Source organism: Dendronephthya gigantea, unplaced genomic scaffold (assembly GCF_004324835.1).
Source record: "Dendronephthya gigantea isolate DGI-Jeju-01 unplaced genomic scaffold, DenGig_1.0 000034F, whole genome shotgun sequence".
Classification (NCBI taxonomy): domain Eukaryota; kingdom Metazoa; phylum Cnidaria; class Anthozoa; order Malacalcyonacea; family Nephtheidae; genus Dendronephthya; species Dendronephthya gigantea.
The window spans coordinates 916,701-941,523 of NW_021163044.1; the positions used below are offsets into that span (position 1 = coordinate 916,701).

General features: G+C 38.2%; 5 protein-coding genes across 8 annotated transcripts; 3 read left to right on the forward strand and 2 right to left on the reverse strand.

Moving 5' to 3' along the window:
* The first annotated feature begins 467 nt into the window (after positions 1–467).
* On the forward strand, positions 468–7,366 carry LOC114525344 (ankyrin repeat domain-containing protein 50-like). Its single transcript, XM_028546603.1, has 9 exons — positions 468–551; positions 680–741; positions 978–1,430; positions 1,630–2,076; positions 5,171–5,486; positions 5,773–6,043; positions 6,304–6,396; positions 6,472–6,522; positions 7,313–7,366. Exons 2-9 carry the CDS (start codon positions 690–692, stop codon positions 7,364–7,366), a joined length of 1,737 nt encoding a protein of 578 aa, XP_028402404.1. The 5' UTR covers positions 468–551; positions 680–689.
* On the forward strand, positions 6,474–10,289 carry LOC114525475 (transient receptor potential cation channel subfamily A member 1-like). Its single transcript, XM_028546839.1, has 8 exons — positions 6,474–6,751; positions 7,313–7,631; positions 7,742–7,895; positions 8,124–8,357; positions 8,732–8,823; positions 8,989–9,222; positions 9,312–9,629; positions 9,777–10,289. The coding sequence occupies exons 2-8, from the start codon at positions 7,440–7,442 to the stop codon at positions 10,092–10,094; spliced, it is 1,542 nt and encodes a 513-aa protein (XP_028402640.1). The 5' UTR covers positions 6,474–6,751; positions 7,313–7,439; the 3' UTR covers positions 10,095–10,289.
* On the reverse strand, positions 10,232–15,829 carry LOC114525476 (protein LTV1 homolog). Its single transcript, XM_028546840.1, has 15 exons — positions 15,814–15,829; positions 13,659–13,842; positions 13,403–13,558; positions 13,154–13,170; positions 12,890–13,052; positions 12,714–12,801; positions 12,543–12,643; positions 12,384–12,409; positions 12,130–12,308; positions 11,995–12,026; positions 11,717–11,847; positions 11,096–11,223; positions 10,933–10,991; positions 10,632–10,835; positions 10,232–10,482 (listed from the first exon to the last, which is right to left on the reverse strand). Exons 2-15 carry the CDS (start codon positions 13,659–13,661, stop codon positions 10,378–10,380), a joined length of 1,392 nt encoding a protein of 463 aa, XP_028402641.1. The 5' UTR covers positions 13,662–13,842; positions 15,814–15,829; the 3' UTR covers positions 10,232–10,377.
* Positions 15,830–16,033: 204 nt separating this feature from the next.
* LOC114525270 lies at positions 16,034–21,341 on the reverse strand. Of its 4 annotated transcripts, none has more exons than XM_028546508.1 (10): positions 21,270–21,341; positions 19,754–20,228; positions 19,372–19,558; positions 18,030–18,123; positions 17,851–17,942; positions 17,522–17,617; positions 17,401–17,454; positions 17,234–17,293; positions 16,954–17,034; positions 16,034–16,837 (listed from the first exon to the last, which is right to left on the reverse strand). In XM_028546508.1, exons 3-10 carry the CDS (start codon positions 19,444–19,446, stop codon positions 16,265–16,267), a joined length of 1,125 nt encoding a protein of 374 aa, XP_028402309.1. In that variant the 5' UTR covers positions 19,447–19,558; positions 19,754–20,228; positions 21,270–21,341; the 3' UTR covers positions 16,034–16,264. The 4 variants fall into 4 exon arrangements, with proteins under 4 accessions (XP_028402309.1, XP_028402308.1, XP_028402307.1 ...); XM_028546507.1 differs by lacking the exon at positions 21,270–21,341 and adding an exon at positions 20,637–20,722; XM_028546506.1 differs by lacking the exon at positions 21,270–21,341 and adding an exon at positions 20,616–20,706.
* Positions 20,787–24,635, forward strand: LOC114525271. The gene is made up of 7 exons (XM_028546509.1): positions 20,787–21,094; positions 22,508–22,580; positions 22,750–22,835; positions 23,049–23,153; positions 23,640–23,687; positions 23,835–23,927; positions 24,041–24,635. Exons 1-7 carry the CDS (start codon positions 20,960–20,962, stop codon positions 24,122–24,124), a joined length of 624 nt encoding a protein of 207 aa, XP_028402310.1. The 5' UTR covers positions 20,787–20,959; the 3' UTR covers positions 24,125–24,635.
* The last annotated feature ends 188 nt before the right edge of the window (positions 24,636–24,823 follow it).

The window sequence follows — 24,823 nt, forward strand, 5'->3', positions numbered from 1 at the left end:
CAGAATTCCCCTCACCATTATTATGCTATTACAATGCATGGCTTTCGGGGAATTAGCGACTTTGTTGGAGGCTTTGCTCTTCACAAACTTCCCCTGACGACACGCATAGCTACTTGATTCGGTAAAAACCCCACTTCATTGCACTTCTCGGGTAAAATAACTACAGCTAGAATTACCCAAATACAGTATTATACGGATCAAGCATGTTATTAATAGTTTCACAGAAGCGTGAAATACACCCTAGAAAGACGTAATTAAAGTGTGAACCGAGAAATTCAACTTCTTTTGACCGTGGGTGGATTTCTGAAAATATAAGCAAATTTCGTTTTCCTTTATTTACAAAAAGGAAGTTGATATCCCCTGTTGATTATAATAATGTACCTGATTCCGCGTTGGTATTGGCTGACTTGAAGGGTTTGGTCATGACCTCTTTCGTACTTCACTAAGGGTTAAAACTAATTGTATGCACATTTCATTCACAACAACATGCACTCATCAGATCTAGAGTGAGATCTAGATTACTCAGGACATTTTATTATCTTTCCCAGAAGGTATGTTTCTAAGAGTTGCGCACACCGTCTGTATACCCGTAATCCTGAACACATTCAAACTGTATCATCGAATTTTGTCTATTTTCATAGCGTGAAATACAGTGTTTATATTTGCATTTTTATTACAGATATCCAACGATGTCAGATACGCCTGTAGAAGAAACAGAATTATTGATATTCGACCAGGGAGGTATTTGTAATCATATTAAGCTATTTTACCAATTTACAATTATTAACTATCAGTTGGTCTGGTAGGGATGGGAAATATTATTTTCACTTCTAAGTTATTCGTAGTGTCCGAGACAATGTTGACTCATTTGTGTCGAGTCAACATTTTCTATTGTCAGCAGCCGCAGCCAGTACTGCCTACAGTACATAGCGCCGTGTTTTATTATAGAAATATCTGATCCGGCTTTACTTTTATAGATTCGATACTTCCTCAGTCCACAGAGAGCTCAGCGCCACTGAATGGAAATGATAATCACACGAGAGTTCAAGACACAGCGGAAAGACCACCAGACGATAATGGTCCGGTTGAAAATAACGAAATAGCACTACCTGGCACTGGCAGTCCATTTCTCGGTATTAAAATGCCTTTAATACCTTTACAACCTGCTCGTCCAATCAAATCTTCACCCGCTGACGAAATTGATAATGAAAACAAACGATGGCTCGGCTTGGATGGAGAAGAAGAACCACAACATTCGATCGAAAATCCAATCGATCTTGAAGACGTAATTCAACCATGTCCAGATGATTCCAGACCAGTAAATTGCTGTTGTTTAAACAGCACGAGTTATCTGGAGAAGAAGCAAAAGGACCTTTTCTTTGCCGTCAACTACCATGAAGAAGAAAAAGTGAAAAAAATACTGGCTGAAGGTACTGATAGGAAGTTAAATATAGGAATGACGTAATCGTTTATCGGTCGCTGTGTAGCTAGTATAGGTATCATGAAATTGGGGTTTAACTGATCTCGACGTACTACTTTTTATATTTTGAAACTCTCGTTCAGTAAAATCTGGCTCAGAGGGGAAAAGCGAGTGTTTGAATAATGTTTTGTTTTGTTTGAAAATTGCAGAGGAATTCCACACTCTGGTTAAATTGCTAACAAAACGTGATGCGAACGGTCTCCCGTGTGTTATGAGAGCGATAATGCGACTGAGCTGCATTCAGATTCTCTTGGATTGCATAAATGGTTTTCCGGACCATGAGGATAAAATGATGGCACTTCAATCAATTGACGGCAGGAACGTTTTTCACTTTGCCGCACAGGAGGTGCGAAATCATGAGTTGATAAAAAGCATCGAGACTTCTTGTCCGTTGAAGAAAGAACTTGTAGACGATCCAGATGATTGTGGGACTACTCCATTGATGCTGGCTTGTCACTTCAACAATCATGCCATGGTTCGTACATTGGTGAGACTGGGAGCCAAAATAGATCATGTCAATAAAGATGGTTATTCCCCTATATACCGCGTCACCGCATCTGGAAGTGCTGAGATATTACAGCTTTTTCTGGTCGAAGGTGAGTTTTTGAGAATTATTTAATTTATTTCACACATACACACGAGACCTGATTCATAAGCTAGACCATTATGATTTGGGTAAATTATGACGTTTCACATAAAACGTCCACAACTGTTTTTTTCACTGACTGGCTTATCGCGCTTGTGATTGGTTGATCTGATAGGAATCAATCTCGCTGAATATCAAAACATGTAAAATCTTCTAAGCTTTAGCAGGCATGCGCTCGCTCAGTGGACCCTTTCGACAATGTTTTCAGTTTTTGAAACACTCTTGATTATGACCTGGTTTGTCATGTGGTGATCAGGTGATCAGCATTCTCATTGATCTTTAAAAAACCAAGGATCGCTTGTTCCCAGTCTATATTCCATTTCACCACGGGTAGCAATGGAAATCGTTGTATGCGGAACATTTACATTGTACTGATTACAAAGAGTCTTTGGTTAATTCGCTTCAAGATTCACTAATAATAGCGGATTGATCCGTGCCCAAAACTATTGCATGTCGCGTAAATAAGGTAAACTGTTATTATAAAGAGCAGTAATTCTACGAATTGCCGTGGACAGCGCTAGAAATTGCCTTAATTACAAGAGTATTTCGCCCACAACCGCCAAAGGGAAGTATCCGATTACTTTAGACTCGTAAAATCGTACAAACATGGCGGAATACGGTAGACGAACTACATTCACATTATCAATTCCCTTGAGCGAGTGGAGAAAAAGTAAAGATGAAAAAGCCGGTCAGAAGAATGAGAATAAGAAAAGAGAAAAACATATAAAAAATATCAAAGAGTATGTCTGTGCTTTATTGAACAGTGACGGGGGCAAACTTATTCTCAGTGTCCATCCAGATAAAGATTTGTTAGTGAGCGATATCACAGAACATGGTTTAAGATCAGCTGATATAATCCGTCCAGTTGAACAAGCCCTGCGTCCTTTGATAGGAATTGATTGTTTGATCTCGCATCTGACAGTCTGCAGCGAAAAACGGAGTGAAATTATTTTGAAAATAAAAGCATTGAATGTATTATGTACTTTGAATTACCATATGTTTCTACCGAGTAATACCGAAGTCCTGCCAATCAACGAGCGGTCTGTGGTTATTGATAAAATGGATGTTAACAGAATTGTCGATGTCACCGAGTTTGAAGATTCTGTTCCCCCTGATCGATTCATTCTTAACTCAGTTCTGGACGTCAACGAATCGAAAACCCTTCAGTTTAAATGTTTGAAGGCAGAAAAGTCAGCTCGTGGTGACCTTACCAAACGTATTATAAAGAATAAATTTACGAGCTATGTGTCAGCTTTCGCAAACAACGTCGGAGGGCGCGTATTTATAGGTATTGATGACAAGACTGGACGAGTTGTCGGCGAATGTATGGCTGAATCCGAACAGAAGGGATGTGAGAAGAAATTGAAGCAACAGATTGATAAAATGTTGTGGCCAGGGCATTGTACTCCTCCTGAGAAAGGCAAGCAGTGGGAAATAAGCTTTCATGCGGTCATGAATAGCGATGGCAGTCCAGCTAAAGGTGACAAAGATGAATCGAAAAAACTTTGGATTGTTGTGGTAACGGTACCTTCTTGCACGGGCGGTGTTTTTGTAAGCGAACCCGAAAGTTATCACGTTGTCAACAGAGAAACAAAAAGTTCTACCGTTGAGAAAAAGATTGAGGCGATTCCCTTTGAGGATTGGAAAAACCGATTACTCTGTCCAGATGGTGACAGAGTTATTCCTCGCTCGTTATCAAGACTCGATTGGAGCTCACGTCAGTTGAGAAGAAAGTGTGATTCATTGGATGGGAACCTTTTGCGTCTTATAAACAACGGGAAATGGTCGGATTTCATACGTGAAGCTGGACGACGTCAACCGAAAGCAGGTGACCCGAATGGAATTGAGGTAGAATTGGTGCTTCTATCAAAATGGTATGTGTACCATTACAGAAAAGGCGAAGACGGTGATTTTGATGCAGCCGCAAAACAACTAACGTTGTTTAACGAGAAACTGACCAAGGCAAAGAACAGTTCGATTTTTGAGGTTAGAGGAAAGCTTATTCTCTCTGCATTACAACGTACCCAGGGGGACCATTTGGGAAGTTACCAGACCGCAAGGGATTGTTTATCAGCTGTCGAGATATTATCCCCATGCATCCTAACTGCTGAGTTTTATGTCCATTTTGCTACTGTCCTTACTATTATTCAAGGAAACGCAAAACTAAGGGAAAAACTGAAGGCGGATTTAAGCCAAGGATCATTTCAAGACGAAGCTTTGGTATATTATAGAAAAGCTCTGCAGCATTTGCAAAAAATCGACTACGTGCCATTATCAAAAGCGGACATGCAACAGAAGACTGAAATAAATATGGCAATCTTACTGCTAGGTTGTTCGTTATCTGGTGACGTTGTCGAGCATTTCGTCAACAAAGAAGCTATCGACACAGCAGCTACTTGCCTTAAAAACGTCAGTGATTCAAGGCTTAAGGATGGTAACTCCCTGAACAGCTTTAGATCATGTCATTATAAGTTTGCAACGTCTAGCTTGTACTACAGACGTTCACAGCTTGAAAAGAAGATAAATAAACGAATATTATTACTGGATAGTGCTATTCAAGGCGCCGAAGAAGTCGAGTTTCTTGCCAATAGACATAAATTCTATGAGCTTTCTAACTACGCCTCAAAGCATGCAAATGTTTATAGGGTCGAACTGGAACAACTACAAGCAGATGCAGATGTTTTCGAAGAACCTTGAGAAGCAAAAATTCCCCGAAACTTTTGTATGATTACGTCATTCCAGTCACGTCATATAAAGGAACGCCCTTATTTGCTTCACCATTTATTAACTTATTGTACCGTCTGAATAGTTTAGCGTTTTTATCGTAAATACCATATAGTTTTTGAACATTAAACGAGCTATCCAATTTCTACGTGTATCGTAACCGTTCAAAGCCCCGTTTCGAAATTTCTCCGGCATGATAGAAAGACTTTGTACACGCTTTTAGTTTCGTGAGCTTTCATAAATAGATCGAAAACGGTATTTGCCTGATTTGTAATTCAAGTGATATATATGTACCATTGAATCTTTTCTTTTTTCGAAAGGCTCAAGAAAAGCGACCAATCAATCGCAGCTTTTTACAAATAGCGAGCTCTACAAAGGAGGTACAATACTTCAAGCTATTCTAGAAAGTAGCTCGTCCGAGAAATCCGAGAAATTAAGAACCTGCATGAATGTTCAAGATGGACGAGAACACATCATCCAGTGTTTGAAAATAGAACTAAAAAGAAATAAAAGTTTTATTCACAAACTCTGTGAAACGCCACTGGTCGAACTGGTTGAACTAGCTATTGAAGAAAATGACGAAAAGGACATGGTTTTTCGAAAGACCGACGAAAGAGGCAATACCCCTTTAATAAGGCAAGTAGCCGAGGAAAATTGAGCTGATTTCTTGTATGAATTTAGTGCTCACTTTCAGTGGCGTAGCCAGCCTGACAATTTCGTCAGGCTATGCTAATATTTTGGTGTTCAATGACTGTGAGAACAATGAATTCCTAAAGAAATGAATAATGATAATAACATAAAATTTGCATAGCATGACTAAATCGTCAGGCTGGCTACGCCACTGCTCACGTAATACAGCGTTCATTCTGCATGGCTTTCAATCTTTACCTGTCTCAATGATTATTTTCCCTTTTAAATTTAGAGCAATCGAAGCCAAGCAGTTTGGTGTTGTCCGACTGATTTTAAGTACACCTTGCGGTATAAGAACTTTGACTGAAAAAAAAGTGGACACGAAAGAGACAGCGCTGATGATAGCCTGTAAAAAAGGCTTTGAGATAGTTGAGTTTATGTTGGAAACTTCAACTGACACAGATTTACTCGTGGAACAGGATAGAGTCGGTAGAAATGCTTTTCACCATGCGGCAAAAAACGACACCATATTTTCTCTAATGATTGATGTGTGTAAACGCACGGTAGGTATATGAATATACAACTCAATAATTCTGCGTTTGATAAATGTCGAATAAGGCGCTATCATGCACCCTGGTATAGTGTTTTTTTCGCGACCAGTTCTGGAGCGATTGATAACACCACTATCCGGTGGAATAGCGCTTCCAGTTTTCGTATAACCGGCCCCGGGATGGCCGGGAAACGACTATGAAAGTAGGTAAACAAGCGATAACATATTTTACACATAGAAACTAGAACGTATATTCCTATCCGTTGTTTCAAGGAGAGGTACAACGCGTACAAAAATTATCTAAATCAAAAAGACACCAATGGCTTCACACCGCTGCACTATGCTGCAACTGCTGGTTCATACAAGGTTGGTCATTCGCAGGATTGTTTATCAAACCGAGGGAGCATTTGCATCAAATACTCAGTTTCTGTATATTTCTAGATTGTTAAACTCTTGCTGGGGGAAATAATGGCGTTCCCTACGATATTCGCAGTAGCTCGGGAAGCAATAAAACAGCTTTGCATTACGCAGCGTGTAGCAATATCTCCACAGTTGAGACTTTGGTGGAGTTTGTTAAAAAAAATGAATCCAAAGATGCCCTTCAAGATTATTTGGATGCTGTTGATTTCAGACTACAACAAACAGCATTGCACATTGCTGCTTCGCTTCAAAAATGGCAAACAGTCTCATTCTTGTTGGAGAACGGTGCGACTATCAAATAGTATGTCTCTTCACTTCTTCATTTTTTAACCAATTTTAGCTGATAATCGGTATCTTAATCTGCATGAGACTGTTTCCCCCCATATAGATTTCCCTATAGTTGTCCTGTGATGGATAAGTCTTCTTTTTTACCAGATATTGCATGAAAGAAGCGTTAGTGTAGAAGCTGTATCGCAAGTTTGTATGAGAGATAGTATCATACTAACTCTCCTGATGAAGGCCCTCAGGACGAAACGTCGAGAAGCGTTTTGTCTATAATTTAGGAACTTGTTATACCACATTCGATGCAAAGTTGTTTGTAGACGCTGCCACGCTGCCCCCTGGGGCCTGTTGTGTAGAACTATTTAACTACATTTTGCATAGTTAAATCCTAGTTAATTCAGAAATACACGACTCTGATCGGGCCTTGTCTGTCCTTAACTACAGTTTAAAGTTAACTAGTCTTTTATACAACTTACCCCAGGTTATTTAGCCTTCTCGATCATAGTATGATCCCAATCCTAAAGCGTTACTAAGAATATTGGTATATGAAATCTTCTGACGTGAAATATCTTTCATTTAGCGACAAGGAAAACGAAACAGCGCTCCACCTTGCATCTTACGTAGGCTGCAATAAATGCGTGGAGTCCTTGCTCGCGAAAGACAAAGCAATTGTCAACAGTGAGAATCTTGTTGGAGAGACACCGGCCATGTTTGCAGCGCTCAATAATCAAAAAGAAACACTGGAATTATTACTCAGCAGAAATGCTCAACTATTTGCGCCGAGTCATGCTGATAGTATTGAGAAGAAGAAAACATGCTTAGACTGGGCTGTTGAGAATAGGCGGCCAGATATTGTGAGGGTTATACTCACGTACGATCAGGGCCGAAAGTGGGAAGAGGTATATAGAATATACTCTATTATTATCACTCCTAAGCGTGAACGAAGCCGTTGATTGTGCAAGTAAGCATCTCGCCAGTAAACAATCGGTACTATCTTCTTTTGATTTAGGCCATGAAAAAATCGTGGGTGGGTCCTGATGGCTTGTTAGCAAAAATGGTGGTAACTATGCCTGAGGTAGCGATTGAGTTCCTTAACGAATGTGTGAAAACTCGTGCTGATGGTACTAGCGAATATGATTTCTTTGCTCTACAAACGAAAAAAGGTATGATATACAGGTCCGAAAACAAACCTGCAAAAGATATAAAAATAATGCTCTGGCTTTTTTAGCAACCAGCACATATTAAACCAATATGAAAGGAGTCGTATTAACACTGTTTCTGTCAAGGTGGTGGTAAAAAACCTTCATTGATAAAACTTGAAGCCCCGTCGCTATAGACAGGATTATTTGCAATATTTCTTATGCGTTTCGTATTTGTGTTTTTGCCTTTAGCTTCAGAAGATAAACCTGGCGTAAAAAGTAGTGATCAGGAGAGGGTCACGTCATTGCAAGCTATAGAGATGATGGCTAAATATTCACGGGTTGAGTGTTTAAATCATGTGGTCGTTCAGAAGTTTTTGGATCACAAATGGTCTGTTAGCGCCAGAAATTGGTATTTCAGTTGTTTTGGCGTCTACATAATATTTCTGCTTTCACTAACCACTTACATCACATTAATAATAGAAGGTATGATTATGAAACGATTATGCAAACGAATGACGACTGTATTTTTGAATAACTACACTTTTTGGTACAGTATAGCTTCAGTTATGCAGTTGATTATTGCGAAGTGGGCACGTTAAGGGGTTGTTCAATCACATGAGGCCGGTTACACCGAGATTTAACGAAGCGTAAAATGGATTTTGAAGTATTTGAAATAAGTCTTTTCGAAACAGAACAATCACATGCTATTGGGAGTATCATTACCGACTACCAGAATTGTGTTATTTATTCATTTCAATACCTCAAAGTCCATTTTACGAACAACCCCTAAGTGACTTATTTAATATACGCCTCGTAAACGTTTAACCAGTTTAACGTGGCTTTTCTTGTTTTATCAGGGCGTACAATTAGTTCAGACAAAGCTTGTGCGATCATCGCTTACATCTGCTGGGTTTTCGTCATCTTAAGCATCATCAAGGAAGGATTTCAGGTGAGACAATCCACAATGAATCATCAATGTGCATTCATTCTTGGAAAAACAAAACATTCATTCTCGGGAGAAGAAAACAATTGACTAAATTTGAGGATAAGATGGAATAATTGATGATGAATATTATTATTTTTTGAAAAAACTTCTTATACATCTTATTTTTAGTTATTTCATCAAAAATGGCAGTACTTTTGTGTGGTCTCAACCTATCTTGAATTGATTATGTATGTTTGTGTACTCATATTTTTACCGTACGACAAGAAAAGTGACCTTCAACGACTGGCCGGTGCTATAGCGATCTTTCTTGGATGGATAAATTTCGCCTGGTTCTTAAAACTATTTCCAAATTATGGAATCTATATCATAATGGCCAAGAAAATATTTATTACATTCTTCAGGGTAAAAATGATTACAAATGACCATGGTATACGATTTTACTCGAAGTTTTCTTTGTAAAAACTGATGGAATATTTCATTTCTTAATTTAGGTGTGCGTGCCATTGTCTTTCTTCATCATCGCGTTTTCGATGACATTTTTCGTTCTTTTCAATAAAAAAGACGACGGGTTTGACCACATCGTAAAATCTTTTCTTACTTCGTTCGCAATGATGGTCGGCGAAGTGGATTATCGTGACGCATTTCTCGTATATGAGGGCAAATATATAACAAAAGTATTTATTCTGATTTTCCTTGCTTTGTTCCTGATTCTCATGAGTATCCTCTTGATGAACCTGCTAACAGGTCTTGCTGTTGGGGATATTGGCGTGATCATGAGGCGTTCGCTTGTCGAGAAACAAATACAGAAGGTATGCTTTCCAGATTTACCTTATGGAGATGTCTTGTGTTAATTTTAAGCTCAGCACTATTTTCATTTCAGCATTGTACTAGCGGTGCCCTCATTTGCTAACTTTCTACAATAAGTTAACGCGAAAATTTTAAACGGATTTCTATAGGCGCTGCTGATAGTTGATATGGACAAACATCTTAACAAATACCCGTCCCTAGGCTTCGGAGGCAAATACGTGAAACCTTTACAGGAAGGAAAGAAACCAAATACCGCAAGCTGTGTACAAAACCTAAAGAATGTGATATTTCCGCGTCTTGATATCCAGGAAGAGAAAGAAGCATGCGAGAATAATGAAATACTAAGACAACTTGATAACATGCAAAATACGCTTCATGAACTCAAGAAATCTCTTCGAAAGACGCAAACGAATTCTCTGACGAGAAATGGAGAATATTTCCGTCCAAGGAGAAATACAACGATTTAGACGGACGTTTGCTGTACATAGCTCTCTGTTTATGGTCCTTTCTTCATTCCGAAGTCTCTAATGCCAAGGGATTTTTCAAGTTTATTGAAGCTGGGAAAATGAGCACAGTAGAAAATAAACTATGAATTTTAGGTGGCTGTTTTTTCCCATTAATTTTAGTTTTCGCTTTTATTAATACAATAAAATTTTCATCTTCACACCAATTATTTTATTTACACATCGAGTCATTCCACCATTTTTAATGAAACGGTTGGGTTTCTTATGAATGGCTCGAATAAACTGTTTACTGTAATTTCTGGCCGATAACCAGCGAAGACTGGGATTTTTCTTGTCGCTTGCGTTCCTCCTTAAATAACAATTTGTTTGTTTTCTTTTCGACGCGTCTAGCCTGTTCAAAACAAATAAGGTTGTTGCTTAGTTGTACGAGGCGGCAGGCGTATTATGTAGTGACAAAATAGTATTTTTCATGCAAAAAAGCTGCATGGTCCTGGGGACGAAGACGAGTCGTGCGAACTGGTTCGTGGTAAATATATATACCTGTTTTTCCTGTTTGACCAGTTGTTTTCGCGTCTTTTTCTCTTCTCTCGTTTCCCCGCGTGATCTCACGTGACACGCGGGTTGGGATTCTTCTGATTGGTTCGTTTGAGGGGCCTCGCAACCTTTGTTTTTTATTCCGTCCGAAAGAACGCCGAGTGGTATGCCTTCCCGTTTTGATAAGTTGATACGCTTCGCGCCAGAATCCTGCCATTCGAGGTAACGAAATTAAATGAGACACAATCCTAGTCAATGATATCCCGCTATTCTCAAATTTTTTACAATTGTTTTCAAACACCTTTACCTTTGTTTGTGAAGATTCTTTAATTAAAGCTGGATGGTTGTACAAGTTCGAGTAGGTACCTACGACGAACAAAATGATCATTAAATTGTTTATTTCAGAGACGAAAGCATTAATTTTGTATCAGTTCTTTGGTTTCAAGATCATCTAAACAGTTCTTGCTTACTTAGAACAGATTCACAGTCCCATTCTTCCTTGGGAACCTCTGTAATTCTTGTAAAGCCGTCATCTTCACCTCCTGACCTCTCATTCTCTGGAATATCAAACCGAACTCTTGACATTGTCACGGCCTCGCTGTCATGTGGAAAGAAAATGCACATGAGAAGAAAGGAAAGGATACACAAATTTTGAAACTTCTCCTTAACACAGGCATGCTTGTTCATGTCAGCTTGCAAATTATGCTAGGTACTGGAGAATTACTCAAGACAGCTCCGTCGACAAATGCACAAGCAAGCTTCGTTTCAAGAAACCAATAAGTTCACCTTAACACAAGGCAAACACAATTGATTCAAAGAAACACAATTACTTTTCCACAGGTGTAACGCAGTCTTACAACGTGTCAATGTAAAGACTGCTGACTATCTTGTGGTAGAGAGTCTCTTGTGTTGCAATATATATTACTTGCAGATAGTGTCCATTACAATTCAAGTTTGCTGAACGCATTTTTTATCAATATATTACATGACCTAACTCCAATATTTCAAGCAGGGAAGTTTATTCTTTAAAAACTTCTTCAAGCTACAGTCTCAGTAAACTCATCCTCAAAATAGACCTGGAAGTTGTGTACCTTCCACCCACTTCTTTATCATTTATTTCATTTTTTATGCTTTCCAAAAGTGGATCATTCAGGCTCCTGTCACCAGTAACCTCCTCGTGGTCGAGTGCTCCTATCTCATCATCCTCATACTCTTCCATTATCTAAACACAGTCAGCACAAAATCATTAACGGTTATGCATGTATAAACATCACTAGAAATGTTTATTACCTAATATATTACCTTTTTATTTGAGAAGTTATCTCTTACACCTGGCGATGCATGCATGAGAGCTTAATCTTAGACTAACCTTATCAAATCTATCATCTAGAAGACAAAGTCCTGCACAGGGAGAAGAAAATACAACATGAAAAACTACATTTCTTAAAAAAAACTTCTGAAGAAATATAACAATATCCTTTTTGTAAAAACATTAGCTAACAACCTTCAGTCCGACGTATGACAGATGATGTCATAGAATAATTTGAAAATCTAGACTTAATATCTTCATCATCGTCATCATCACCAAAGTCAAAACTATCATTGTCGTCATCATCATAATCTCCATCAGATGGAAAGTTATATTCATCATTTTTCACACGTTCATTGGATCCTTCAATATCACTGTATTACATAAAGATGCATTAAAACAAGGCTTCTTTAGTTGAACCATGACAAATGCAGATATATTCTATGTACCTGTCTTCCTCAAAGGATTCATTAGCCTATACAGTAAGAAGAGAAAATTACAAGTTATTAACTTAGTGTATACAGTATTTTATTGCACCTTATGTCAACAAATAGACTAGAGAGCTTTCAATTAGATTATCAAGACATGTAAATACAAAGGAAACAAACCTGCAGAATAAAATCATCATCTAAAATATTCTCAGGATCATTTAAATCAATTGCATCATCCAAAGCAGCAACAATATCTGGATCCCAGTCTGGCTGGGGACCTGCAGTGACAGAATGTAAAGTATTGTGGCCCAGTTAGGTATGAAATGTAATTAAAATGTTGTCTTATACCTGAAATAGGAACAGCTAAGTTGAGAATCCCTTCCTTTTCTTCATGACCTGACGCAAATACTTCCCTGGGCAAGGACACCTTTCCAAACTACAAAGAGACATTTTTTTTATTCACAAAAAAGATTGAAATCATGGAAATAACAAATGTCAATCAAGCTGGATATGATTAGACCTGCCTTTTTCACATCAGATTTCTTCGCTTCAATCACAGTAACATTGTCAGGTAAGGGCTCTAGAGTTGTGTCAGTTCTTGGCTTTAAATGTTGAAGGTAGTCGTAATCGTCTTCATAAAATACACCATAATCCCGCTGCTCTTTCTTACGTTCCTCTACTGTTTCACTGAGGGTGGAGAAAAATGCGAGTTATTTGTTACATATATAACACAAGGCAAGTCTCCACTGACATTTTCATAACATACATATAGATTCCATAACACTTACCCTTGATAACCAGTTGCCTGTTAGGAAAAGTAATAAAATAATATTATAAGTTCTGTTAAATAAAATCGGGATGATGAAGTTTGGTTAAAAATCTAACAAGAAGCTATATAGGGTTGTAGATTTTATAAACATTAATGCTCAATATATGAAATGATCTATGGAACAAAGATTATTTACATCAGCATGAAAATACACCTAATTTCTTCTCATTGAACAGTAAAAATTACGGTAAGATAAATTCATCCAAACCTGGTGTGTCTGATCGTGTGATAATTCAGTGTTTCCCACAGGTAATAAAACATGTTTTGAACTATCTTCATCTGCCTGTAGTGGATCGCGCTGACTCCGGTGGACCAGACGGAAGCTAACGGCATTCTTCTTATCAATAAACTTCTTCTTCTTGCCCTAAATATATGGGGATTGTGTCGTAGCGATTCAGGATGAATAAATCCATGGTATGATGGTATAAAGTAATAGAAACTGAACTTCGTCCACTCACTCTTACCATAATGAATGATGTTGTTGCACATCAAATAGTTGTATCTACAGCATATGTTTCCCTTACGAAGCAAGTTTCGAAGTAGTGCTTCAACTAGGACGTAATATCTTCCCCGAATACTATATAATTATCCCCTTTTTCTTTAATTCTGTTTTTCACATTCTTTCCACCATGTTTCTCTTTGAAGTTTCTGGTTAATTGGTGAAGGCTATTTCAGATATGTCAGAGCACCTCGTCACCAGGCCTCCAACTCGTACGCGGCCACAATATCCAATATGGCGACCAGACATGAGGACTGAGGAGTGTATATTTTAAAAATCCTTAAAAATACGTTAAGTGTACATGCAAATTCAGTATATACGAGTAGACTTTGTAGTTTAATTTTTTCCGCAATAAAATTCATTTCAGAATAATTCATACAAGTACATTATTGTATACTTGATAGAATATAAGGATAAACTTACTCTTCCTGCTGTCACTTGCCAGCCTAGCCGCTATGTGTATATCTGCCAGAAATTACTCAGAGGCAATTAACGGAAGCAATCAAGGGCAGACGAGGGATAGCACAGCAGGTAAGGCACCTTTGTTTACCAAGTCTGTCTTTATTCAATTATTGAAAATTATATGAACAAACTGCAACAAACTAGACAATCTTAACTTGGAAAAGTTAGACTGGTAAGATACATTCAATTTCCATGAGCATATATAGGGCAGGCTCCCCCGCTCCCCAGAAATTACTCCGCCTTGAAATTACTTGTTGTGTTAGTTACTCCGAAAGTGATTAATTTGAAATTACTATGTTAAATTTGATTAGAAAGGTCTAACCCCTTTGTCGAGATAACATTGATATTTTGTCAGCAAATCACTAGGTTCAATCAGGGGAAATTTGGCAGTAAAACAATGCAGTAAAATGTGTTTCCAAGAGTCTTGACATTCCAAAATTTTCTCAAAGTGAGCAAGACACTAAACCCTCTAACATGTTTGTGAAAAAAAATGACATGACACTTCTCTGCTTACCCCTTAAGAAATTCCTAAGCCCCACCCATGAATTTTCAGTAAAAGGCCCCTTTTCCAAAACACTTGGCATTTTGTTCTTGTTCAAATACTAAAGTTTGATCTGATTACAGAGTGTGTTGGTTGTGGTTTGCAAGGTGTGGGTTCTACTAAAAATTTTAAGACCAACTTGCCTGGTAGAGAGTATTTAAAATGAGTGCATGGTCAGGCTACATACATACAACCCTGTCTTATCATGGAGTAGCAAATTCACTTAGTGTACATGTTGAGAAGGGCAGAAGAATTAAGGTGCATTCTTTTGCTTGTCTAGTAGTTTGCAATCCCTGATTTAAACATTTGACATGGAAGCTCTGGCAACATTTTTTGCATTTGACTTTGTTGTCACTCATCTGATCTTCAACTCTACATAGTGGAGACTTAGTTGTCTTGAGACTCTCACAAACACATTTTCTAGCATCATGTTGCCAAATTTCCCCTGATTGAACCTAGTGATTTGCTGACAAAATATCAATGTTATCTCGACAAAGGGGTTAGACCTTTCTAATCAAATTTAACATAGTAATTTCAAATTAATCACTTTCGGAGTAACTAACACAACAAGTAATTTCAAGGCGGAGTAATTTCTGGGGAGCGGGGGAGCCTGCCCTATATATGCTCATGGAAATTGAATGTATCTTACCAGTCTAACTTTTCCAAGTTAAGATTGTCTAGTTTGTTGCAGTTTGTTCATATAATTTTCAATAATTGAATAAAGACAGACTTGGTAAACAAAGGTGCCTTACCTGCTGTGCTATCCCTCGTCTGCCATTGATTGCTTCCGTTAATTGCCTCTGAGTAATTTCTGGCAGATATACACATAGCGGCTAGGCTGGCAAGTGACAGCAGGAAGAGTAAGTTTATCCTTATATTCTATCAAGTATACAATAATGTACTTGTATGAATTATTCTGAAATGAATTTTATTGCGGGAAAAAACTAAACTACAAAGTCTACTCGTATATACAAAATTTGCATGTACGCTTAACGTATTTTTAAGGATTTTTAAAATATACACTCCTCATGTCTGGTCGCCATATTGGATATTGTGGCCGCGTACGAGTTGGAGGCCTGGTGACGAGGTGCTCTGACATATCTGAAATAGCCTTCACCTGGTTAATTGCAACATTGTAACTGCATTTACATTATCTCCCCCCCCCTGATGAAAAACACGTGCTCTATCATGAGACTTTAAAACCACTGATCCCCGAAAGTACATCGCAAAACAGAAGAAAGTGGTCACGAAAGAGAGAAAACGGTCACGACAAATTAGGTCAGATCGCAGGGGCCGATGTTACACACTACGAAGAGCTACACAAGATCTACTTTTTTGTCAATAGTTTATAAAAATGATCACAGTATATAACATGATTAGTAGCAAAATCAACAGTTAGCCTACTGAGACTGCTATATTTTGATTGCAATCATTGCAAGTAGCCACGTAGGTGCTGTTGTAGTTTACAATCATAGGAATATCGTTAGACGTTAGTCTTGTTAACTGCTTAGTAGAGTTAATGCGAAAGAGTAAATAATCATTTGAATATAAAGTCATTTTACACCTCTTCAGGTGGTCTCGTCAGCATCAACTTGCTCAAACGCAGGATTCTCTTCTCCCGCCTTGTCTTCGCCTCTCTCGTTCGTATTCCCGTTCAAATCCGCATTTTCAACAGGACTGGCTGGTATAAGGACAACAGTTGGTGGATCTGTTTCGCCTGCGTCAAATGCTACATTTGCAACTCCATTCTCATTGGCATCTTTCTCCTTTTCTAGGATATTCTTTGTTTCTTCGTTCTCAGAATGTTTCTCAGTTTCAGTCTCAGAATTCTCCACAGTCGGCACTGTCATTCCTTCCGAGGAAGTTAAATTCTGATTCACGCTGTCCAAGGCAAGCTTTTCTTCTGTTGATTTCTCCTCTAGTGGCGATTCTTCGTTGCTTGATATCTCGTTACCATCACCAGATTCACCAAACACTTTACTTGATGGTCCTTTTGTAGCTAATGCACTCTTAATACGGTCATTCGCCGTTGCTGTTGAATTGTGATCCTCTGTTACAACTTCTCCGGGTTCTTCATCATCCAATGAAACATCTACAAAACTTGGAGACGCTGTATATGCAACTTCATTAAAATAGCTGACCTACAACATCATAAAATCACACAAAATATTGAGCATTATGGCCACTTTATGATGCAGTTTTATTAGTTCGGTTATTTAAAAAACACAAACAAAATTGTCCGTTGATTTACAATCACCTTTTCCGTTGGTAAAGATTTTTTATGAGAAACCAAATGAATAGAGGGTTCTGCAGTTTTATCTGGCTGACTTGAATGCACCTGGATTGAAGAATTGGATCAAGAAAGATTAGATAAAAAATGATTAGATCAAGCACCGCAGTCTCCTGTATAGCTTCCGGCTAAAATCCTGGTTGAAAATGCTGAGGAAAAGTTATGCTCATACTGACTAGAATCTCTTTCAATGTCCACCCTCTGTTTAGTGCAGAGTATTGAGAGCTTTAACTACAAGAATATCTACCTGCCAGTTTGGATCTTCTAACTGTTTAACGTATGATGCCATCACACCAGTAAAGTAGGTCTGTAAAACAACAAAAATTTCACGACTGCGTTGTATATGACGAACTGTTTTAGTTGCACCAAATATCGTTGATCTTGCACGAAATAAAAACCTCAGCCGCTACTTACCGACGCACAGAGGTCGACTGTGATCAGGACTGATGACAAGGCTACAGTTATTATCTAAATGCCAAAAAGAAGCAGGTTAAATTTAGCCAAATCATACCAATAATTTCATCGTCCTTCTTACGTGGTCCATATCGACTGTGACGTAAATAATGGCAGCAAAAACAAAGATACACCTCACGACATTCCATCTTATCATGAAGTGTATAAAATCTTCGGACTACAAAAAAAAGAGGCGTGCTGTTAGTCTAATATTGATGAGTGTATTGTGGATATTGGCAGTGATAGTGATGGTAATATGATGGTGTTATATGTTTATGGTAATGATGGTGTTATAAGTTATGGTAGTGATGGTAATATGATATATGATGATGGTATACTGATGAATAATACCTATAGAAAACTAATGTCGATATTGGCTGAAGTTGTTTGCAGTGTAAAATTACTTCGAACCTCAGAATATTTCACCAGGAAGGCCGTTGACAGCAAGATTGTCACAACCCCAAATGTCAGACAAATATAATTGAAGGCAAGTAGCTTGTCTTCTGATGAAAAAAAAAGGCCGGATTTAGAAAGAAAAATATAACATTTGGACTCGTAGAATTGCACATATCGTCCATCATTATACGAACCGTCATAATCTATGTGTTCGTCAATATTGTCTCTGTAAGACTTCACAGCTTCCACAGAAGTGATGTTCAAAATAATGTTCATTAAATATAAAACCTGAAAAATAAACAAAGAGGTAAAGAACATTGGCTACAAACTGCATTCACAGAGAACTACTTTGTCTTTGCTTCGTGTAGTATTCAAGCTTCAAGATTACTGGCAAGACTTAGTATAACTTACCACACGGAAATACGTGATTGCCGGTAATTTTTATAGATCAGTATTTTTGAAGTATTATGAGCACAACTGTAGTACAAGAAAGTGGAATAATTTCGACGCTCAAGACGAGTTTTTCTCGCTTATACTTGACGAGAAATGTCCAAAGCTGACCGTGAGATATTTGTCTATAATGCATAATTTGCCACAGCAAAAAAAAAACCAGCAAAAAAACGAACGCGGCTATATCGGTCAAGTGAACAGTGCATCTTGTAACCAGGACGCGGTTGCATGTGAAATCTTAAGTGAAATCTTCAACTTTACAGTTTAGTCCATCTGAGTAAACTTGTGACTCTGTGGTAGCCCGCTACAAGATCAGGTCGATCCCTAGTTTATTTCCTGCCAAATAACGTGCATTTTGCTCAACTGCCCCTAGTCAGGACCAAGAATGCGATTTTTTGTATCCTTACCCACGGTACTTCGTGAAAAACAGGGCATATTAAGGCGAAATCTAAGCTGCCTTTGTTTGAACAAGATTGTTTAGACAAGATTTTTTACATTGGCCAGCCGCGCTTCAATGTACATACAAGGTAATTTATCCAGCGTTTTACAACCAGAGCTTTAAAGGTCACACTGAGTGTGTCAGCAGCATGCTGACGACACCATTATTTTCGCGGGCAATTCATGACTATACGATATCGTCGTGGTCAAAATGGCCAATTTGTCTGTGTATCATTTGTGTAAGGTCTGTAATAATATATGGAGCAGGAGCTGACGTCTTATATGACAATCCTCAGAGATGATGAAATAGCAAGCTTCAGCCTCGTCTGAGATTCCGGCAAAATGTGTTTTTTTTTAAAAACGTATTTTGAGACACAGTTGAGCATCGAACGAGGAGACGGGTCGGCGTCTACACCTCAATCATAGAGTACTGATGAATCAACATGCACTCGATGCGACCCTTTGAACTTCTGAAAGCTCCGATATTTCATCCCAGAGCTTTGTTTTGTAACTAAACAGAGATCAGTTATGAACAACACTACCAGCGCATTCCGGGTGGTCAAGACGCCGGCTTTAAAAATGAAGTAGGGTTACATGGTATAAGCGTGTTTGAAGCGAGCATTGTCTGTTGAATTTTACAGTACTTACGATATTAAACCAAGCCACAAACCGCGTTCCTGTTTCCAGACTGTAACGTCCGCAAAATACAGTTATATAACGCATCCTTCCTGTGAAGTGCTAAATCTTTCGAATTCCCTCTTATCTGTTAAAACCATAAGATGAATACAGGTATTCTTTACTCTGATAAGCTCAGTCTAAAACGGGCCTAGAACGGCTAGAAGTAACATAGGAAGGAATGTAATTCGACACCAAATTATGTTATGATGCAACAGTTCATGTTATGTTTGCATTTATTTGGGTAGTTGATAGTTCCCAGCGTAAATTAATACCTAGCATAGTATCGTAGGATGATTAGCATGACAAAGTCAAAATATAAAAGTTTTATTAAAAAACAAATCTTTCTTCTTACCACGCTCTGCTCAGCAAATCATCAGTGCATGAATAGAGGTTTAGGTTACATATGGTATGTGAATTTCATTTAGTCCATTTTTATATAATTATATTCTTGAAACTGTATATCTCTGTTTGATGTCGATCGTCGACCTTGAGTGAATCAAATCTCAACCAAGATGAGATTCCAGTCCCCAATGGTGTTACCCGATGTCTATCCATCCCGATCCAGTCTGCGCGCAGGCTAGCTTAGATCAGCGGAGGTTTTTAAATCACCGATCCTGATTCAAATTCTTTACGTCTGTAACCTTTTACTTATGACACGAACACTGGCAGCCGTTGCAAAACTATGCCTCGTAAGCCATAATTGACTTTGCCGCCATTTCCAAAAGACGCAATGGCTGATTATCGCGTTTTGCGCGACCAATCAGGAATGAGCATTCACGATAATCACCGATGTAATTACACTTGTTATTAGACCTGCCCGGAACGACCTGCGAGGAAAAGAAATCATAGGAATGACCGCGAGGAAAAGAAATGTTGACTTAGGGGGCATTTGACAACACATTGAACACAGTGTTGGCTTTTCTTGTGTTCTCTCAATGAGGGATAGTATAACGTGGCATCGTCGTGATGTCTAACTGTCCAGAATATTTCGCGCAACTTTTCAATTTGAACTGGTCTTTCTATTTGACCCGTCGACTATAAAAGAACACCGAAACGTCAGCCTGTTACCCTGAATAGATGAGCTCAAACTGTCTGAACAAGTTGACGATGTTATTCATCAGTGAACGAGAAGCTTCTGAACGAGAGCACCGATAGTAATTTCACTTTGGAAGCTGTTCAATACCGGTTTTGACTCCTAGGGCGCGATAACATACCTCTCACGTCTCGCCTCTCACCTGCTGTTGCTTAGCTCACGACGTACTTCAATAGCTTAGCATTTTCACACAGCAGAGAGAAATCTAGTTGTCTGGGTATGGACTGGTCAACTGAGTACTAACTGAACTAAATTCGGAGTGTCCGCTTTCTTATCGTCTAACTCTTGTGTAAACCCGTGACAGAAGCTGCGCTGAAAGAATGTAGTTTAGACCGGTTTGATTCGTATAAACGCAACAGGAATCAGTCTGACATGCGTAATTAGATTATGTAAACCTCTGCAAAGAGTTGCTGAAGAAAGGAATACGATTCACACGCGATAAATGACATTGATATCTGTGAATGTATGAGAAGAGTTGGGATGATGACCATGAGACGAATCAAAGCCAATGACAGAAACAAAGCACAGCTCATATTCAATTCGTTCCTCTGCTGTTTCAGTCTGAGGACTGGTAGCTTAACACTTGCTTGTGCGAATGTTGTAAGTATGCCACATGTAAATAAACATTGTGACTATCCGATAGCATGCATTTACTTCAAACAAGATATGTCAATGTGCATAGTTTGGTATCATGTGTGTTGACGGGAAACGGTGCGTTTAAAAGAAGTGATATGACAAAATTATACAAATAATCAACAATATTTACATTTCATACCCGTTCAAATTTCAATCGTTCGCGCCACCGTGACCACCCTATTTGCATAATATCCGTATTCTCGTACACGACCACTTGACAGTACACATGCGTAAGGTATGGTAATGTTTCGACTACTTTTTTAAATTGTTTCGCCTTCTGGAAACTCGCCCTAACAGGGTTGAACAACAATTTGCACGTCATTGTTTTGTTGCTTTGACATCCTGTTACTTGAATATCGACCTAGTTCGCCGCTTTAAAATTCTGTATGTTGTTATAAAACGTTTCACCGTTTGAGTATTAATAACTTGTCGTGGAACATAGTGAAACGATTGACAGACAATTCATTGTCAAATATTTTTCGGCCTTAACGATGTATTCTGGCTGTTCAAAGTATCCTTCTTTCATCAATAAGAAAAGTGATATCGGCGTCGCACTTTTGCTTCATCGTCTGTTTTCTTTTATTTCACTTCAGCAATTCATATGTCAACTTTGTAGCTTTGGTTGACAGTCGAATGAAATGATTTTCCGGCCCTATGTGCCAAATTTCTTCACAGAATATAATACCTGTCACTGTCAGCCACAAATTGTGGTAATTAATGTGACTTCGTAATAGTCGCCTAAGCAAGTGCAATAGTTTTATATAATAGTAAAATAGTTTTGTATAGACTATAGAGTTCTCTTTCAAGCAAGCATTTGCCTAAATATGCAGGTCTTCAAATTCTGCTTGATTTTCACGATGCTATGTTAGGTTTTTGCTCTAATACAAACTATCTCTGTGTATTTCCTTGAAATACACTGTCATCCATTTTATTAGGCCTAATCTATGCCTGTATTTATTCTGCCTAATTTTTTACATAGTCTTCTAATTATACACAAAGTTTTTCAGAAAGAAACTAGCGGAATTGGCAAATAAACGTTTTAGGCTTTCACACATTGTTTACATGGCTCATTTTGCCCGTTTGAGATCGCTGTACACCAATCAGTTTGTATAGTACAATCTAGAAGAACCTAATCAAATAATTGGTAATATTTGATGGGCTTTCAAACCCATAAAACTGGACCAACTTGTCATGGAACCATGTGGTTATTGGTCTTATCGTCTAGATTATAATAACATGCTGCTGTTGTTTAATTTTGAAAACCAACAATATTACAATCTGCGTGAATTGATAGCCTCTAACGAGGCAAAGCGATCTGAGGCATGTCATTATGACACCTTCTCAACCACCATCAATTTATAATTCATGTTTTTTCAGGCGATGTCTGTTACTGGTATTTGGCATTCACTGCACTATGGTAACATGGGTTGTCGACACCCTGAATGCCCAGGTAAACATCCACAGACTCGTGTATAATCATCGTATATACTACTTCAACCATAATTATATGTTTTGAGATGAGCCGAAGTTCCATAGTAAATTTCTGTGATCGACGACAAGAAATTCTTTGAAATTTCACACAATATTCGAAAACAAATAGCTCCCCACTTTTTATGTAGGTATAAAAACTGTGCATTATGTGTGGACTGGCGTGAGCAGTTTTTCCTTTGTATTCAATGCTTATCTTCTGATTTCGCTGATAAAGGTGGGTAGTGAGAGATAATTGTGGATGAATGGATACAGTGATTGCAATTGAAGAAGAAAGATTGAATGAGATATAATGAAATCTATAATGAGTATAAAATGAGTATAAAAATTATAAAATTAAAGAGAAATTATGAAGAAAGAATGGGGTAAAGTTAGTACATCTATACGGAATTGTATGAACCATAAACAATATTATCTTTTTAATCAACAGAAGTCCTTTAAAAGCATAACGATCTGGACAGTATGGAATGGAATTGTTCTCATTATTCGTTTTACAATCTTTGTTTTGATTCTTGCTCTAAACGGCAACAAACAGGTAGTTCCCGGCATCAGCTCTTCTCATGATATGTCGTTTGTACACGCCAGTTTCAGTTTAATCCTGAATTTAAACTCGCCCTAGTTGATCAGCGGCGTGGCGGACAAGGTTTTCGACAACCCCCAATATTTGCCATTGTTAGAAAGTTGGTCAAAATACTATCTGGTTGTTCGTCAATACAGCGTCAAATTCAAGTGAATTCCCCGTCAAATATGCAAGATGCTCGAATCTCAATGGTTTCCCATGTTAAAAATCAAACCGTTTCAATTTGAAATTTCCCGCTCAGCACACATTACATTGTACAAGTTGCAAAACCCGAGATTGCCCCCCCCCCCCCTAATCCTTTCTTGTTCGCACGCTCCTGTAGCTGACGACGAGTTGTATCCATTAGAAAAGCATTTTCTAATAATTTTGACACGAAATCAGATCTCATTTCTCGTTGTTTAAGTGGACTATGACGTAAATGGCTTGTTTCTCTCTTTCTAGTCTGTCGCTGGGAACATTAGTTTTCATATCATCGCTTTTTTTGTTACGGTACGTTTTTGCATGTTTTTGCACGTTTTTACATGTTTTACGAGACCGACTCCCGTGCATGACAGTCTTTCTTCTCTGTAAAGACTAAAGTTATTTAAACGTGTATCGTGACAGAAATGATGTACTGTAGTGCCTTTTTTTCTTCAGATTTATTCAATACTAGTGTTGCTATCTTACAATCAGCAAGTTACATTGATGACCTTTGGATACTTTGAACGGTACCGATACCCCGCAAAAAGGGTAAGTGAGTCTGAGTGAGTCGGTTAATCTTTTTCCTCAATTATTACATGATCCCCCCCCCCCCCGGAGCCAAAGCAGTTTATACAAGGTTCATGTACATATTTTTCATCCAGTTCCCATTGAAAGTGAAACATGACGATTATTCGGAAGCAGATGATGAAGAAATGAGAGTATTTATCGAAGAAGAATTTGTTTAGAAAGAAAATTATCACTCGTCGTTTTCCTGAAGTAGATTTTGTAAATTTGGTGTCAGCAAGTCTGTTTAGGACACGACAAAAACGGCTGGTTGGATCTTGATGTAAATATTTTAATACTCGAACTAGAATATTTTAATACATTTAACGCCCACTACCATTGCTGCTACGTACTTTGGAGGAAACATTGACCAATCAAGTGCGATAGCTCTATCAGATTAACCAATCGTGAGCGTATTAGGTCAACCAAGTTGTAGTAGGTACTGGAATAGTGGTAGTGAAAGTCAAACATGAACGTCGTTGTTATTAATTTTTTTAATACCTCCAACTGGCTGTTTCCGTTTAATAAATCAAGTTTCTATGGTTTGGCCGTTTGCACTGTCTTGTCACTTGTGTTAAGCTTGTTCGAAAATCTTTTAAAAATTCTATTCAAAAATCTTTTGCAATAAGTTTGCAGAATCTAGCTATTTCATCCGCGAAGTGTTTTGCAACAAAAGAATGTTACAAGTGGTGAAAAAAAAAAGGGGAATTGTGTGAGTGGAGTTCGCAACTTGGTCTATCTTGGTCTCAATGGGCAAAGGAATGCATAGCATTCAGACAAGATTGTAATCTGATACGATCACTGGGTGGCGATCTCTCAACGCGTCAATTTCCGACAAGAATAACCAATTGTTTCTGATCAAATCAACATAATTAGCTTAA

Coding starts and splice junctions, on each gene's coding strand:
- LOC114525344 (XM_028546603.1), top strand. CDS start 690: ATGTCAGATACGCCTGTAGAAGAAACAGAATTATTGATATTCGACCAG. Junction 1,431..1,629: donor GAAAAAAATACTGGCTGAAG/GTACTGATAGGA, acceptor TGAAAATTGCAG/AGGAATTCCACACTCTGGTT. Junction 6,397..6,471: donor CAACTGCTGGTTCATACAAG/GTTGGTCATTCG, acceptor GTATATTTCTAG/ATTGTTAAACTCTTGCTGGG.
- LOC114525475 (XM_028546839.1), top strand. CDS start 7,440: ATGTTTGCAGCGCTCAATAATCAAAAAGAAACACTGGAATTATTACTC. Junction 8,358..8,731: donor CATCACATTAATAATAGAAG/GTATGATTATGA, acceptor TTGTTTTATCAG/GGCGTACAATTAGTTCAGAC. Junction 9,223..9,311: donor TATTTATTACATTCTTCAGG/GTAAAAATGATT, acceptor TTCTTAATTTAG/GTGTGCGTGCCATTGTCTTT.
- LOC114525476 (XM_028546840.1), bottom strand. Junction 12,410..12,542: donor ATGATGATTTTATTCTGCAG/GTTTGTTTCCTT, acceptor CTTACTGTATAG/GCTAATGAATCCTTTGAGGA. Junction 11,848..11,994: donor TAGATGATAGATTTGATAAG/GTTAGTCTAAGA, acceptor GACTGTGTTTAG/ATAATGGAAGAGTATGAGGA.
- LOC114525270 (XM_028546508.1), bottom strand. CDS start 19,446: ATGCGTTATATAACTGTATTTTGCGGACGTTACAGTCTGGAAACAGGA. Junction 17,455..17,521: donor TCACAGTCGATATGGACCAC/GTAAGAAGGACG, acceptor TTTGGCATTTAG/ATAATAACTGTAGCCTTGTC. Junction 17,035..17,233: donor TAGAAGATCCAAACTGGCAG/GTAGATATTCTT, acceptor TCTTCAATCCAG/GTGCATTCAAGTCAGCCAGA.
- LOC114525271 (XM_028546509.1), top strand. CDS start 20,960: ATGAGAAGAGTTGGGATGATGACCATGAGACGAATCAAAGCCAATGAC. Junction 21,095..22,507: donor CACTTGCTTGTGCGAATGTT/GTAAGTATGCCA, acceptor ATGTTTTTTCAG/GCGATGTCTGTTACTGGTAT. Junction 23,928..24,040: donor ACCGATACCCCGCAAAAAGG/GTAAGTGAGTCT, acceptor TTTTTCATCCAG/TTCCCATTGAAAGTGAAACA.